Source organism: Euprymna scolopes, chromosome 20 (genome assembly GCF_053919585.1).
Source record: "Euprymna scolopes isolate OS-2025 chromosome 20, ASM5391958v1, whole genome shotgun sequence".
Taxonomy (NCBI): Eukaryota; Metazoa; Mollusca; class Cephalopoda; order Sepiida; family Sepiolidae; genus Euprymna; species Euprymna scolopes.
In genome coordinates, this window is record NC_136501.1 from 80,670,575 (window position 1) to 80,688,780 (window position 18,206).

General features: G+C 33.5%; 1 protein-coding gene across 2 annotated transcripts in view; it reads left to right on the forward strand.

The window, feature by feature from the left end:
* The window catches only part of LOC145241487 (tubulin alpha-1A chain-like), a 104,553-nt gene that overhangs the window by 14,999 nt on the left and 71,348 nt on the right, over positions 1-18,206 (forward strand). Inside the window, exon 1 of one of the 2 annotated variants that reach the window (XM_080104485.1) lies at positions 9,021-9,250. The exons of the other annotated variant lie outside the window; for it this stretch is intronic. Within the exon in view, the coding sequence (XP_079960611.1) occupies positions 9,248-9,250 (3 nt within the window). The 5' untranslated portion in view covers positions 9,021-9,247. Of the gene's footprint in view, positions 1-9,020; positions 9,251-18,206 lie in introns of those variants that run through there. 2 annotated transcript variants of the gene reach the window in all.

Genomic DNA, 18,206 nt, shown 5'->3' on the forward strand with positions numbered 1-18,206 from the left:
TTGGGGCTAGGGTTAGGCTTGACTATGGTTAGAGTTAGAGCTTCCATTAAGGTTAGGGTTAGTATTGGGCTAGACTAGGAGTTCAGATTAGTGTTTGCCTAGGTTTTCAATTTAGATCATGGTTGGACTAAGTTTAGAGTTTGTGTTAGCGTTAGTGTTAGTTTTAAGGCTAGATAGGGTTAGATTTAGGGTTAATGTTAGGATTTAGTTAAGGTGAAATGTAAGATTGAAACATTAGAGCTTGACTAAGGTTAGAGTTAGAGTTAGGACTGGGTTAGTGTTAGAGGTAAGTTTAGCTTAAGAGTTATAGTTTTGAGTTAGAATTGAACTAGGGTTAGAGTCAAGGCTAGGTTAGGTTAGTTTTAGCATTTGAATCAAGATTAGGCTAAAATTATTGGTAGAAATAGAGTTAGTGTAAGGATTAGGGCTGGGCTTGACTTAGAATTAGGATTAGTGTTTGGGCTAGAGTACAGTTTGGATTATTGTTAGTTTTAATGTTAGGGTTAGAGTATGACTACAGTTAGAATTAGGATTAGTGCTAGACTGTATTAAATGTAGAATAAACATTACTGTGGTGTACATCATTAAATGGTTAGGTTAGAGTTTACCATGTTAGGATCAGAATTCTTCCATACAAAATGTAGAATATGCTTCATTGTAGCATGGCTTGTGAAATGGTTGTTAAAGTTAGGTGAAGAGTTGATTTAGTATTAGAGCTTATGGTTGGACCAGTGTTAAGATTATTATTATTATTATGATAGTAAAGGTCAGAGTTAACTCAAGTTTAGAGTCAGTATTAGGGTTAAGTGGTACAAAATTTAAAATAAATATCACTGTGTATTGCATCATTGAATGGAGGACAGGGTTAGGATTTAATACTAAACGTCATTGTAGAATGGTGGATAGTTTATAATTAGTTGGATTAGGGTTTGACTAAGGTTAAAGTTTAGGTTAGTATAAGGTTAGCTAGCGATAAGGTTAGGATTAAGGTATAAAATGTAGAAGAAACATTCGTGAAATAGTCGATAGTTAGGATTAGGCTGTACAAAATATATAATATATGTAATAAATATCATTGTGTTATGCATTCTTCAATAATGGATGAAGGTTACAATTAGAGTTTGTGTTAGGCTGTACAAATTGTAGAATAAATGTCACTATGGGATACATCGTAGAATGATGGATAGGTGTCTATATGAATTTATGTTTCGGCAAAAATATAAGGAATCATCTTTTTATGCCATTAAACGATTCCATCCTATTGAGAAAACTCCAAAACATTATTTAACTATACCTACTGCATTTTATTGTCTATTTTTTAGTGATGGGCTCTTCTACAAAAGATCCAACTTGAGATCGTTGACTGTTCACACGCAGTAAGCCCGGAAACATCATCTTATTTACTTGTTTCTGAAGGCATTTTATAGCATCAAATCGTATTTCAAATGCATTGGATTTCATAAAAAATGAGAGTATCATCAAGATGCGACATACGTGTATAACAAGCAAAAGCAATAAGTCGGATCTTAATTGTGTGATGTAAATGTATGCACCAACGACATTTACTGCAAATAGAATCAATAAAATGCATTCGTCTGTAATAGAATCATTAAAATATTATTTTACACTTATTTTTTTCTTTTTTGCACAAAAGAAAAAAGACAAACACACAGAAAAGCAATTCTTCTTCTTCTTCTTCTTCTTCTTCTTCTTCTTCTAAAAAAGATCTTCCAGTTCTTTATTAGTCATTTTGACAAATATTAGTCTGTGGTGTGTTCTAAAGAAAAAAATATTTTCAATCGATTTTAGTTTTTAATTCTCATCAATAACTTGTCATTAATCATAAATAAAGGAGATTCTGCTCTTACAGTCAGAAATGACTGTGACCTATTTCACTGGTACAAATTCAATAATAGAATTTTTCGACGTTTGTTTGACTGTAAAAATAATTATATCATATTCTGAAAATTCTAATATTAATTTGCTCACTAGGTTAGCTTATTGGATGATATCATCATAGCTTGTACAAAAATCCTGTGAGACATCGACTTGAGTGGTTCAATGGCCACACCCTTTGTTTGAGACAAAGTAGGCACATTCTATAGTCGAATTTTGCCATGTTTGCTTGATTTATGTTAGCAAATAGATTTTCTTGTGTGTGGCAAGTTTGCTCAGGTAATAACCACAACACATGCAAGATATTCGAGTTTTGAATCCTGAGTTTGAATGTGTTCAACTAATAAGCTCAAACGAGGGTAAAACCCGAGTCTTGGACTTCTGGGTTATTGGCTTTCATAACTTGTATGAGCTGTGATGTTGTTTGACTGTGGAAATAATCGTATCATTTCACACTTTGAATATATATATATATATATATATATATATATATATATATGTCATAAATCTATCCACAGACACTTACAAAAAGCGACCCTCAAAAATAATATAGCAGAGCTGAAGAAAGACCTTAAAGAATTTGAACGAAAATTCAGACGATTCTCTAGTGAAAAACGAATCAACATACTTCTCCAACAAGCAAAACAATATGAAGGAATTAAACACCTTCTTTGAATCTTTGCTCTGGAATCTTAATTCCTAACAAAAAGACAAACCCTAACACGAAAGCAAAATCAAGCACTCGAAAACACCCGAAATAATGACAACATAAAGGAAGCAGACAAAGGTAGTGCGGTGGTTATCATGAATAAAGACTACTATAAAACGAAAATTTTAGAATCACTAGGGAACAAAAACTATTACAAAACAATTAGCTCTAACATAGACAACACAGCCATATCTAAAAATCACAAAACTTTGCACAACATACAATATAGCATTAACTAAAAAAGAAAAATACTTTTTCACAAACTTCACAACAAAAACAAACATCTTCTATGGACTACCTAAAATACACAAATCTAACAAGGTAAGACATGCCATCAACATACAAAAGTCAGCACCCCAAACCCCAATGACCTCACATTCAGACCCATAGTAGCAAAACACTGACAGCAACAACACCTCCTTCGAATTTAATAATGATAACTCCATCCAAATACTAGGCACAGCAATGGGTACAAAAATTGCACCAATATACGCCGCTTACACCTGGAAGAGACCCTTTATGAAAGAATAGAGCAGAAATATGGACGCATTACCAAAATACTCTTCATAAAATCTTGGAAGAGATACCTGGACGATTGCTTTATCCTCTGGAAAACTACATGGGGGATATCAGAGAGCTCCACACTATACCCCAAAATTAACTTCACTCTTGAACAAAGCTGCACAGAACTACTCGACATTCTAGGAAAAATTAAAAACATCATAATCACAGGCATCTACCACAAACCTACAGACACCCAACAATACCTCCACTTCAAAAGCCACCCTCTAAAAAACTGTCTAAAATCCATAGCCTATTCCCTGGCATGCAGAGTCTGCACTGTAGTCACAGACAGACATTTCTGTTCAACCTGACTAAATAAACTGCAAATAACCCGCGGAAAAGAGTATACCTACCACTACTAATATGTAAAGGTATTGGACTAGCAGAAAAAATTCCAGTAAAAATCCCCCCAAAACACAACAAAGAACAAATTCTAGCATACGTCTCTACATACAATAGAAATAACCCAAGATTTTATGAAGAGTATTTTGGTATTGTGTCCGTATTTTTGCTCTATCTGTTCATATTTACAAATATTACAAAAAACTTTATCCTTCTCAGTCAGAATGATATACTAAAAAACATACTTAAAACAACAAAAATAATAAAAAGCAAACACCAACACAAAATACATCCTAATCTCCTCTAAATTCAATCAACACACTACAAAAGGGTCACATAATGCAACAAACAACGATGTGGAGTTTGTGACATAATAATAGAAGGAAACACATGCACATTCAAAAACTCAACACAAACATTCAAAATAAAAAAGACTTAAATTGCACCTCCGGAAATGTAGTGTATGCACTAAGATGCACAACATGCAACAAATCTTACATAGGCGCCATCAAAAACCTCAGCAATAGAGTGACCTTACGCAAGAGCAACATTAAAATTTCAGAAAACAGACACGTCTATGTTTCAAAACACATACATACAGACAGTGGAAATAGCTTCAAAATAATGCCAATCTTCCAAACAGACAATTACTTTTACTTACTTACACAGGAAAAATTTTCATAACAAGATTCACTCCCACATTGAGTAGAGCTTCATATCAACACACAAACGAAAGGCAAAACATAATCGCACACACATACATATACATGTACACACCTTCACGCATAAATCAGAGCCGACACATTAAAACATACATACAAACTCATCTGTCAGTTTTTGGTCTACAGACATGAAACTTAATATATAGTGTATTCGAACTCATGCGAAATTTTATACTTGGGTTTTAATTGGGGAAAATCGGTGCAAAAGTGTGAAAATTAAAGAAATGGAATTTGCCAGGTGAAGGTTGAACGGTGGCATTACGTATATGCATGTGTAACGTAATAGTTATTGGTCCATGTTTGCCTTGCAATAAGCATGTCTTCGTAGCTCAGGCATTACATCAAAGGAAAAAGTAAATCGTAAGCTAAACGTTTTGGTTTGGTGGTGCACAAATTATTTTTTTTTTAACCTTTTAAATCATTATTATATATTGGGTTCAATAAATAATAAATACGGAATCTGCATTAATCACAATATCATACTTAAGCGTATTTTACGACCGGGCAATGCTGGGCGGCCTGCTAGTATCATTATAAAGTACATTTTTGATAAATTGTTAAAACTGCAATTTGTTGCCGTTTGTCTTATATTACAAATTCAAGATGCTGATCCCAAGAATAAACTAAAAATCAACTAAATCTTCAAAATGATTAATTATTAATAAATAGTGAATGAACAAAGAAATCAGTTTCATTTATGAAAATCCACTTTTTAACAAGAATAATTTAATGTTAATCAGCTTTAAATATAACTGTACTGATTTCCTCCATTCGAAAGTTATGAAACCTAATTTTATGTTCTGCCACATGATGTTTGAATTAGTGATTAATAATTCTAATATATTTGGGAAGGATTTAATAGAAAGAATAAGTTTATAATCCTATATCTAAAGTAAAACTGATTTCCTTTCCACCTCGATATCCGTAATTAATCACTCCAAATTTCTTTCACAACTTGTAAATTTGTTTTGTTTGTTAACCATAATTTTTATATCTCTCATGTATAACACATTGTTATTGAATTTAGCAGTGACCCATTCTCATTCAACATTCAAGTTTTTCTCATGTGACACTTATAGCATTTAAATTTTCATCATGGCTCTTGGCCCCAAGAGCGTTGTCTATATCGCATATCCATGCTGCACTATGAAAAACTGAAACCTGAAAATAAATTTTTTAAAACTCTTATCCAAATATGTCAAATCAAAATCTAAAATCAACAAAAATGTGAAATAAAAAAAAAAAAGCTAAAAAAATAAACTAAAAGATTTGAATACCAGTTGACACAGCTGGTGGACGAGTAACAAAGTTTTGTTCAATCTATCAATTCTTTGAAAGAGTTGAGTCCAGTTGCTATGGAGGGGATATACACCACAAACAATGGACACACTAAAAATAGGACATCAGAAGATTATTATTATATATTCACTAGGAGTTGTCACACAGGCCATCATCAAAGATTTCTCTTTGAGAACGACGTAGCGTTCTCTGGAGACAACAAGTCTCTCCAGATTTTCAGTACTCTTCACCTTTTCGATAACCTTTCAGATGAATTTGCATTATTGCAACAATTGTTTACTATTGATTTCTCGTTGGCAGCAACGATTGGGCTTCACTCTAATTTGGGCGGCAATAAGCCTTCCCAAGGTCCTAGTTCTCTTTGCACTCATCTAGCGGAGGTCTGGCTCGTGCTTTCTTTCTTCTGTGTTTCCATCCTCCTTTCCATGTGTGTGTTGTGGCGCCAGTTTATGGTGACACAAATAAAACAAAGGAGGGGGCAACGGCGAGGAGTTGGGGTTAACGTACAATTATCAAGTTTCAGTTTTCATGATTCTACATGATATTCCTTTGTTTTACATTTGTAGCAGTTTCTGTATGTCCGGCTTGTGCCTGTAGCTCAGGGTTTTAATATTTCCGCCGTTTTCATTATTGTTATACATTGTATCTGCTCAGCCATTCCTCTAATTCCAATTTTTTCTATTCTTTTTTTCAAGATCTTTTGATATTGTTCCTAGTACTTCTGCTATTAGCGGTATTATCTTGACTTTTTTCATCTTCCAGATCCCTTTCAGCTCTCTGGCCAGTTCCATGTATTTGCTCCACTCCTCTGTCATCTTGATCTTCACTCTATGGTCTGTTGGAACGGCAAAATCTACAATCTGGCAGGACTTTTCCTTCTTGTTAACTAGTATGACATCTGATCTTCTTGCTTGAATGGGTTTATCCGTTTGTATATCCATGCCCCATAGGATTTTGTGAGTTTTTATTTCAAGTACTGCTGCCGGTTTGTGCTTGTACCATTTGTCAGTGATGCAATTGTTTGCATAATTCCCCACTTAATTGTGCCAATTTTTCGCTTTTTTTTTTTTTTTTTTTTTTTAGTTTGCGCTGCATTCGTTTATTATATGGTTTATTGTTCCGAGACTTTATTATAAAACGAGAAGTGCATTTTACTATTGGAACCTGTATCCTGGTGTTCTCAGGGAAATTGAAGAACATAACGATTGCAACCTCCATAAGTAAATTTACTGGAAAGGAGTGGAAAGAATCTCTTCACTAAAAATGCTACATTTTCATCATTATTTATATTAAAATATTTGTTATAGAAATAGGAATTATAGTAAAATGAAAACAATCATTGAAGTAGAAAATAATATAAACGATTAGTTAAGGAGATGTACTTTTGCAAAATGTAAAGTAGTTCATCTTTTGAGAGATATCGCATGTATATTAAAAAAGCTATTGTGAATATGGATTTGTTTGTTTTTTTAAATCACACTGCCAGTGTCATAAATTACCTAACTTATTGAGTTCTAGTGTCATAAATTACCTAACTTATTGAGTTCTAGTGTCATAAATTACCCAACGTAAGTGAGTGCCAGTATTGAAATTAACTTTTTTAAAGTAATTATTTATTTAACTTAAATAATAATGCTTATTTCAAATGTGATCCAATTCGTTGTATTTTCACCGAGCGAATTTTAAGTTTGCTCCGAGTGCTGAAATGTCTCGAAAGAAAAATTACTTTCTCGCAAGACAGAGCCCTCTTTTTTTCCTTTTTTTTTTTCTTTTTTCATTATTATTTCAAAATAAAGGTCCTATATGGAACAGAGTTGTAAGCCAAAAACTAACATCAATGTGAAATGAACAAAAATGTAGCGCAATAGGAGGGGTTTTTTTTCCTCCATTTTCCACAGCAACACCAGGACTCAACTTCTACTAGTTTTATCTATTACTTATAAATTAAAAAGTGATAACCTTAAAATGATAAACGCAAATGAATTAAAGCCTGAAAAATATTTATTCTAGCGAGTTAGAGTACAATCATATAGTTATAGCTAGTTTTACTTTCAGATTTATTTAGTCATATCCAAGAACCAATGTTTGCAATCGAAAAAAAAATCAGTTGTAGTTAATAGTGAGAAGTATAATTTTGAGGTGAATATTTACAAGAAGTTGTCTGTTCAGTATATTTAGGGTTTGAGTCGTATTCAAGTTATCTTCACTGAATTATACTGTGCAACAAGGGCATGAACTCTTCAATTATGAAGTACATGGATAGTGTGAGATTGAAATTGAAGCTCGTATTCTTTCTGGCCTTGGGCTTGATTCTGACTAGTTCCTATTTACAATGTCTCCCCACGGGGCAGAGTTAGACACCAGGGTCGTTTTTTTAATGTGAAGAAAAGGAACAAAAATAAAAATTGTCTCAGTCGTGAAGGATTTCTCCTCCACTGACAGAGAACAAGAAATTGAAGTGCAGCATCTAAAGAACAGATACTACACTTTGATCTTGACCCGAAGAGTTGTTTAGCTTAATTCTATATTTTACATAGATTCATGACCCTGATGCATTTACCACAAAACGTCCTATCATTCATGGAACAGTGGCCTTTTCTACTGTGTCATTTTCCCAGATATTATCTCCTCCTTTGCTAATAAAATATAGTATAGCAAAAAATATTTTGAGGAGGTTAAGGGCAAAAATAAAAGTCTAAAAGATGGGAACATCCAATAAAGGACCTATCTTACCCCCAACAATTGGGAAAGGTTTTACTTACTCGAAGTAGTATTAGAAATGTCCTACCTTTTACAGTATCAAAAATATATTAACAATCTCCACTAGAGATCTACTAGCTTTTTAGGCCCTAGTGTTTAACTTATGAAGCCGATGTTTTAATCCCGCAATGCTTGTATCGTCACCAACGTCGTCGTCATATTACCGCGATCACGAAGATGTGTGTGTGTGTGTGTGTGTGTGTGTGTGTGTGTGTGTGTGTGTGTGTGTGTGTGTGCGTGTGTGTGTGTGTGGCTGATGCACCATCACACATCATTAATGTGTGGTGCCAGGGTCAGGATGCTTACTTATTTTCTCTCTCTCTCTCTCTCTCTCTCTCTCTCTCTCTCTCTCTCTCTCTCTCTCTCTCTCTCTCTCTCTCTCTCTCTCCAACACATACACACATACACTCTCTTAGAGAAAGTGTATGTTTATGTGACATCTCTCTCAAAATATATGTGTGTGTGTATGTATTTCCTCCCCCTCCTTCTTTCTCTTTCTTTCTCTCTCACTCTTGTATATATATATATATATATATATATATATATATATATATATATATATATATATATATATATATATAAAATAAAGAGTGAGAGAGAAAGAAAGAGAGAAAGATGGAGGGGTGGGAAAGAGTGAGCGGGAAGAAAAAGAGAAAGAGGTGGAAAAGTGAGGGGGACAAAAGGAGAGAAAGAGAGAGAGAGAGAGAGAGAGAGAGAGGGTATATATACAAGTGATCAGTGGCTCAGCTGTTGCAGTATTCACTTTCTCACTTACGGACTCGTTGTTGTCTGCGTGAGCTCACAGAGGCAAACATCATTTTGAACAATTGAACAAGAAGATTACTTTATTCCAGTTGAAAAAAAAAGAAAAGACAGAAAACAAAATTTAAGGGAATTTTAAAACGTCATATTCTTCCAAACACCTTCCAATTTTCATTTCTTGCATACAAAAATCATGGTAAGTCATTTTGATTCTTTTAAGGTAAACATGCCGGCAAACTTCGAAATAAACGCTGCATCGCTTACTTTATTTATTTATTTATTTATTTATTCTTAAGAGATCGGGTATATATATATATATACACACACACACACATATAATTTTGCCTGCTGAAAAATATATTCATTCTTGTTACCTATATAACTTAATTTTAGTTTTTAATTTTGCTTAGATTTGTAAAGGTAAAAATTCTTAAAATTGAATTTATGATAATTTCATTTATTGACCCCATATGCTTGTATATTAAACCTTCTTAAAGTGCATATAGAGAAAACTTATTTAAAATTATTATATGATAAACTTCTTTTAAAAGCTTATATAATATTTTTTATGCATATATGATAAATTTCTTTTAAAAGCTTATATAATATTTTTTCTGCATATATGATAAATTTCTTTTAAAAGCTTATGTAATACTTTTATGCATATATGATAAATTTCTTTTAAAACTTATGTAATATTTTTATGCATATATGATAAATTTCTTTTAAAACTTATGTAATATTTTTATGCATTTTTTATGCATATATGATAAACTTCTTTTAAATGCATGTATTAACACTCACTGTATATAACTTCTGTTAACATGATTATATAAAAATTTCAGTTAGCATGTTTATATTATAAACTTTTAAAATTCATAAGGGATAAACTTATTCTAAGGTGATTATACGATAAATTTCTTTTAAATGTTGCATATTTTCGAATTAATGAGAAAATAAATGATTTTTTAAAAATATTTTGCTAACAAGGTATATTGCCCCTTAAACGATATATAAGCCAGATTTATCTGAGGGAATAGTTGGACAGCAAGATGTTTGTTCACATTACATTTAACTTTTTCCATGTTGGAAGACATTCCAACGGCAAACTATCTAAGGAAAGAAGCTATTAGTGTAGAAAATCTTTCAGAATCCAGGGTGAAAGGAAAAAGGTCTTGTCAGTTGGAAGAATTTTCATTACTATAATGTGACAGAGACTGAAGATTAGCAGACAAAGTGAGATCTATCAGAGGGAGAGGGGGCTCGCGATTGGTGCACTAGCTCCGATGCATAGTCGGATAGTGATTTTATAGAGATATCTATAATATAAAGCTGAATGTCTGTATGTGTGTGTGTGTGTGTCTGGTCACGAATAGGCTCCTATATGGTTGACTATTTTAAACAACTGATTACATATAATGATAGAAGATGTATCGAGACACAGGAATGAGTATGTTTGATCTGGCAGAACGGTGGTTCATTAAAATTGTGGGGTCTGCATTCGCGTCTGGTCCACAAAGTATGGAAATAAAAAATAAAAAAATTAAAAAAAAAAAAAACGTTTACAATTGATATAGATGTACATAAAAATCATTTGATAAGTATGTTTTAACTTAAATAGGGATGGTATAATAAAATTGTGGGGTCTGCGTTCGCGCCCGGCCTCCATGGAATTGAAACTTCTGACTGACAAACAATATGGATTTAAACAAGCCCATTCCACAGCAGACATCCTAACTGTGATCTCTGAACGTATATACCATTCACTGGACAAAGCGGGGGAGGGCAGAGCGGTAGCTCTAGATATATCTAAGGCTTTTGACAGGGTATGGCATGAGGGACTCCTCAGGAAAATTAGATCATACGGCATCACTGGTAGAATACTTAACATAATTAAATCCTTCTTAGATAAGAGAAAAATCCAGGTTGTCCTCGACGGTCGTACATCTAAACAATATGATATAAATGCGGGTGTGCCCCAGGGTTCTATCCTTGGACCTCTATTGTTCCTGATATTCATAAATGACCTTCCCGACAAAACTGCCTCTAAGATGGGTATATATGCTGATGACACTACACTCTATGGCAGGCATGACAGGAAGACGAATGAACACATTTCTAAAGAAATGGCAGAAACACTAGAGGAAGACCTCCAATCTGTGGTGGAATGGGGACAAAAGTGGTTGGTCACGTTCAATGCTGCCAAGACTAAACTAGTTTCATTCAATAATTACAAGAAACCCTCTCTACCACCTATAGCAATGGCCAACGACTCTTTATCTGAGAGTACATCTTTCAAACTCCTTGGCCTAACGTTCACAGGAAACATGAGTTGGAACAATTACATTGAAGGCATTGCCAGGGCCGCTGCAAGAAAGGTGGGCTCTCTTTACCGTGCTAGAAAACTACTAACACCCGAAAGTATCCTGTACCTCTATAAGGCCACCATTCGCCCATGTATGGAGTATTGCTGTCACATCTGGGCTGGTGCATCTGCTACTAGTCTCTTGCTCCTTGACAAGGTTCAAAAGAGAGTCGCAAACCTGATAGGCCCTGAACTGGCATCTAAGCTTCAGCCTCTGTCCTATCAACGAAATGTTGCATCCCTCTGCCTCTTCTACAAGTATTTTAGTGGTGAATGCTCTGACGAACTGCAATCACTTGTGCCCCCACGACGTGAGCACCCTCGACAAACCCGACAGGCTGCTAAATCCCACCCCCACACTGTAGAGATCCCTAAATGTAAAAGATCTTTTTACTCCAATAGTTTCTTCCCCAGAACCGCTAGACTCTGGAATTCCATTCCAGGTCCCTGCTTCCCCAACAGTACTGACGTGCAGAAGTTCAAGTGTAACGTGAACCAACATCTTGCTACCCAAATCCCTACATAGTACCCCAGTAGCTGTTGTCCCTGATAGTAGCCCCCTACACCAAAGTGTCAATTTGCCTTGTTTGGGGTGAAAATGTAATGCATCCCCCACTAGACTATGAAGTCTATTTTGAACTCTGTTAAGGCAGGATGAGATCTTTCTAACAGCTCCTGCCCAGATGTGGTAACAGTACTCGATCTTTGGACCTACTAGGCTCTTAAAAAAAAATAGGGACAAACTTTAATAAAGACTTTTCATATCTATCTGTGTAAGTATACTTTGATAATTATGTTTCAGTTTGAAGAAATATGGTATAATAAAATTATGGGGTGTTCGTTCGCACTTGACCTCCATAGAATGGAAATACGTCACAAAGTTTAACAAGGTTTTTTAATATAGATCCATAGAATATTGTGATAAGTGTTTTAGTGTGAACAGGTATGCTATAATAAATTATGGGGTTTATCTATTTTATTTTTACTTTCATCATATTTTGCTTTGGTTTTTATACCCCCAAATTCGAAGCTATCTCTTTACAACCCTTTCTTTTCATAACCTATCATACTTTCATAAATCAGAGTCCATTTTCTGTAGGCTGTTTTTGAACCCAGTCAACGACGGGTACTTTTGCTAGTAAGATATATTTTCGAAGTTCAAGAAACCCGACCGATTCTTATCTGAGAATAAGAAAAATGAAAAACAATCATTTTTCTTTTGATTCGATACGATTTGATTTAAGACTTTCCGTCCTTTCACGTTGTTGCATCATTAATGCGTACGAGGGAGGGGAGATTAAACCCTCCACCTTTACCCCAGCATCACCACACAATGTAGATTCATTAATTTCTGCTAATGACTTTGTATAATTTGATTCGCTAAGTTATTATTTACTTTAATGAGCGCACCGATCCGGAACTTATTGACATTTTTAGCATATATATCCTTGCAAAATGTTTGCTACTTTCTGAGACATGGATCTTAAATTACTAGTAAAAAATGTGACTCGGTTTACATTGTGTGAACCATGATAAAATTAAATATAAAATTAAATATAAAATTAAATAGTTAAATATAAAATAATATTCTCTGTCTTTCTCTCCGTGTCTCTGTGTCTGTGTCTGTCTGTCTGTCTGTGTCTGTATCTGTGTCTCTCTCCCTCGCTCTCTCTCTCTCTCTCTCTCTCTCTCTCTCTCTCTCTATATATATATATATATATATATATATATATATATATATATATATATAAAATGAAAATTACAATTGAATTTACCAAAATGATCCAAGATGGTAAAATTAAAGTAAATTATAAATATTAAAGAATTAATATTTATAAACTTATCTCAGCCAGATATAAAAGCTCGATAATACCAAATAGGAAATAGAGCTTATAATATGAGCAAACAGTTAATGAAATATGTTAAAAAACACTTTGAAATGAGTTAAAAACATATTTAATTTGAAAAGGAAACACTAGATAAATGGATAGTCCTTAATCCGCAGAGTTTCGAAGAAATACTCCCCTTCTCATCAGAGGGTAGGAATTAGCAAAATGCAGGATCGGATTTTGCATGAAAAGTATTTGATGAAACAACAAATAAGTCAAAGATCTTACTTGAAAACAAAATAAGTTAAGCAGAGGGAATATGGTAAAGAAAAAGGTGATTACACATTAATGGATAATGGACCGTCACTGGATTTTTTTATCTTCCACCAGACTATCTATAACTGTTTGCTCATATTATAAGCTCTATTTCCTATTTGGTATTATCGAGCTTTTATATCTGGCTGAGATAAGTTTATAAATATTAATTCTTTAATATTTATAATTTACTTTAATTTTACCATCTTGGATCATTTTGGTAAATTCAATTGTAATTTTCATTTTATATATATATATATATATATATATATATATATATATATATATATATATATATATATATATATATATATATATATATATATAACGTTTATTTATAGCACCACCAAATGCGCTATTCTTATTATAAAAAGTCCACTCATCTGGCCTTGAACTCAGGGCAACATAAATTTAATTGGCAATCGGTGGCAATTGCAATTGTTTAAGGAAATGAATTTTGTCTTGGTAGCATTAAACGTTTAAACGTTATCATCCATTTACGTCACTATTCCACTACAGATTCGAGGTTATTTTGTAAAGATTCATACAATACCTGTGATATTCGTTTTTTTTTCCACACGTCTAATTAATATACTAATCAGACCCAATTACATTAAGGTGGTCGTTTATGAATATCAAGAATCATAAAGGCCCAAGCATCGACCTGCATTAATGTCATGTTTAGATCCGAGATCTTTACAGATCCGAGATCTTTACTTATTCAAGTATTATCTGATTATATTAAGTATTTGTATCCAGTCACGCTAAGGAAATTGCATATCATATGATAAACTTATTTAAAAATGATTATATAATAAATATTTTTTCAAATTATTATATGATAAACTTATTCTAACATGATTTTATGATAAATTCTTTAAAAAAATTATATGATTACTTCAACCGCTTACATGATAAACTTCTTTTTTTGTTAGATGGTGCAATGGTGCATATATTCGAGTTATTGATAAAAAAAAATGACTTTTAATTTTAAAAACTTTTGTTTGTCCCAAACAAGACATATTGTCACTAAAAAGATAAATGAACCAGATTTATAAGGGGAAAGTATGAGAGAATAGTTGGACAACAAAATGATTGCTTGTATTACATTTAAATTTTTCCATGTTGGTATGGTTTTTTAAACTAGGGGTGGGAGGACATTCCAAACCGAGGAAGGAAGTTATTGGTCTAGAAAATGTTTTAGCATCTAGGGATTTCTACAGTAAAAGGAGAGTCCCAGTCGAGTTGGTCAGAAGTATTTCTAAAGCAAACACAGGGATGCAATACTGCTGCAATGTGACAGAGATTAGAGCTTGACAGACAATGTGGGACTTATTAGAGGGAGAACTTGTGGTTGGTGCATCAGTGGCAACAATACTGCATGAACAGTCGAATGGTGACTTTATGCATGTGAAATATGTATCATCTACATTTTAGGATTAGATGATCTTTTTTTTTACGAATGAGTCACCACTTATCAAGGCCCCGAGGCTACTCAAGGATAAAGGTTAATGAGTGTACAGTAGTCAATGGAACCACATCGTGGTAATCGTTAGTAGTGGAAATTTGATAAATTGAATTACTTAAGGGGACGGCTCATCAAGAATTGTTTACATTGAATTTAAAGACAACTATATTGTAGTCAGACAGGAAGCAGGGAAACAAAAGAGAGTTCCACAGTAATCGCAAGAAGCTTTGTTCATCGAATTTACATTTAGGTTTAGGCACATATAAAGAGTGGGGAAAATTATTATAGTGGTTTCAACTAGACAAGTGTTTTTCATGAAAGTTTGATTGAGAGGGACCATAGATTGGAGCTTAGTCGAGCACTTGCCATCGAAATAACGATAAGCAGGGACAGGCTCACAATGTCTCTTTTGTGGAAAAGAGGTTGCAGGGAAAAGAAAAGGGCATCCCCCACTAGACTATGAAGTCTATTTTGAACTCTGTTAAGGCAGGATGAGATCTTTCTAACAGCTCCTGCCCAGATGTGGTAACAGTACTCGATCTTTGGACCTACTTGGCTCTTATACAGGTATAGAATTGCATTAGCAGTTAGATATCTTCTGGAGTGGTAGAATGATAACACCATTTTTCCAGCGACCTTGGCAACAGATTTGATGTACATGTTCCAGGAGTAAAGGTCAGACCCAGAAGCTTGTCAAAACATGGAGCCTCCCCAACACGAGAGCCATTCATTTCAATTGATGGCAGACGGGTATCAGAGCGTTAATGATGTAAAGATAGAAGCTTGGTTTTAGATGCATTAAAATTAACTAGTCACCTCTTTCTCCATTGTACCACATGATCAAGATCAAAGGAGAGAGAATCAGAGAGAACTTAGTCATTTACAGCTTTTGAAGTGTTGCCATAGATGGTAGTGTCGTCAGCATAAATGTCTATAAATGATATTAGGATGTGATTTGGAAGATCATTTATGTAGATCAAAAAGAGAGTTGAGCCCAAGATCGACCCCTGAGAGACCAGCATTTATTCTGTGAACTTCTGATTTCTGCCCATCAACCACTACTCTTATGAACCTATCAGAGAGAAATGATTTGATAACTGAGAAGACATTTCCAGCTATACCATAGCTGGAGATCTTGTGGAGTAGACATTTATGCCATACCATTGTTCTTATTGGACCTTGCTCTAACTATTGAGACTTTTAGCGATTATTTAGTGTTATAAGGGGATGCTCATGAACCCTTCTCTTAAACTACCCTGCATAAATAGACGTCTGATTGAAATCTAGAAAGATAAGAAACCAAATGTTAAGAGTTACATGAACAGTTTTCACTCTCCATTTCTTCATTTTGTTTAGCTCAAACATTTTTCCTTGACTTTTTCTAATCATTTTAATATTTACACATTGCATATTTGTGGACAACATTTCAGATTAATCTGACACACAATCTTCTTTAATAACTGATCTTGTGGATATTTTATGAGTGGTTTAGGTGTGCTGTAATTACTGAATAATTTATGTTATTCTTATAGCAGTATGTCTAGAATATCTCTTAAGTTTCCATCTTAAGCCTTTAGCTCTTTATGAATTTGTAAATGAAACATTAGGTGACTATTATAGACGGTCCTATTTATAAATTACTATCTTCAACCTTTATAGTTGCAATAACTATGTGCTTTTTTTACTTTTGTACAATTAAAAAGGCTGCCATTAATAATTATAAAGTTATAAAGTCAAATAATGAACCAGATTTATAAAAAATAATGTATGACCTCCTTACACACTCTATAGACTTCACATGATTTTTTAAATATTTCCTTAAACTAAGCATATATGAGCCTTAACCAAATTAAACTGATACGCAGGATATTAAATGATGAGTCAATCTTTTGGAGATCAAATTTGAGAGATCAGATGCGAGTAAATAGGGAACAGGCGAAATGAAATCTTTTTGTACCCCCTTTCTTGCTTTCTCTGTATGACATATTAGATTTTCAAAAGTAATCAATTAATCTATACTCATAAAAGAGTCCTACTTTTAGATTATTAGATCTGTGAACTTCATTGCAGATTTTCAGAGGGGTAGGGCATACCTTCGTTAAATAGGTTTTCTAAGTCACATGATCTCCCCCCCCCTGAAAACTTTTTAATTCTGATTTTATGAGAGTAAGGCACAGTTAAATTAGGTAGATTCTCAAATTTTACTCCTCCTCCATCATTATCATCATTATCATCATTATCATCATTACAATAATAATAATAATAATAATAATAATAATAATTAACCAATTAACTAATTTTCAACTTTACCTAATAAATCAGGTAAAGTTGAAAATTAACAGAAGTTTCTAAGATAACAGTCTTTCCACTTCGTTTTTTGACATCAGTTTGATTTCGATGACACGTCTCTTACAAAATGTGAAAGGAGAATATAACCTTGGGAAAAGATTTCCTACAGTAAACCACATAGATGATCTTAAAGCTTTTGGAAAGAATGAAAATCAACTTGATATGGTCAGATTATTTAGTGACGACATGCAAATGAAATTTAGCATCACCAAATATGCTATTCTTATAAAATGTCTACTCAGCTGGCCTTGACAACTTAAATCTATAAAGAATTTGACAGTGAGAAGAGTTACAAATATTTGCGAATATTGGAAGCAGGGAAAAAAACAGGTTACAATTAAATACAACAGAAGATTAAGGGTTATTCTGAAACTGCACAATTGGAATATAATCAATGATATCAATAAGAGAGCAGTAGCTATTCGATATATTGCTCGTATACTTGACTGGAATTTAAATGAATTAAAATTTTTGGGCACAAAAACACACAAAATGTTTATTTATGGAGCTTTTGAAATGTGATGTAGATCGATTGTATCTATGTAGAAAGGAAAGTGATCAAGGTTTACTTAGTGTTGAGATGTTTTCAGCATAACTATATTTCTTTGTTAAGTGAAAAAGGAAAAAATGTGAAGAACTGTAGTGAAAAAGAATCAAAGGTTGCAAGAGAAAAGGGAAAAATTATTTGAAAAGAAACTACACAGTGCATTCTTTAAAAATTTAGAAATAGGTGGAATTGGTTGGTTAGAGGTGATCTCGAAAGAACTACTGAGAGCAGCAACTTAATGGTCGTTCAGAAACAAGCATCCATCAAACACTACAGTGA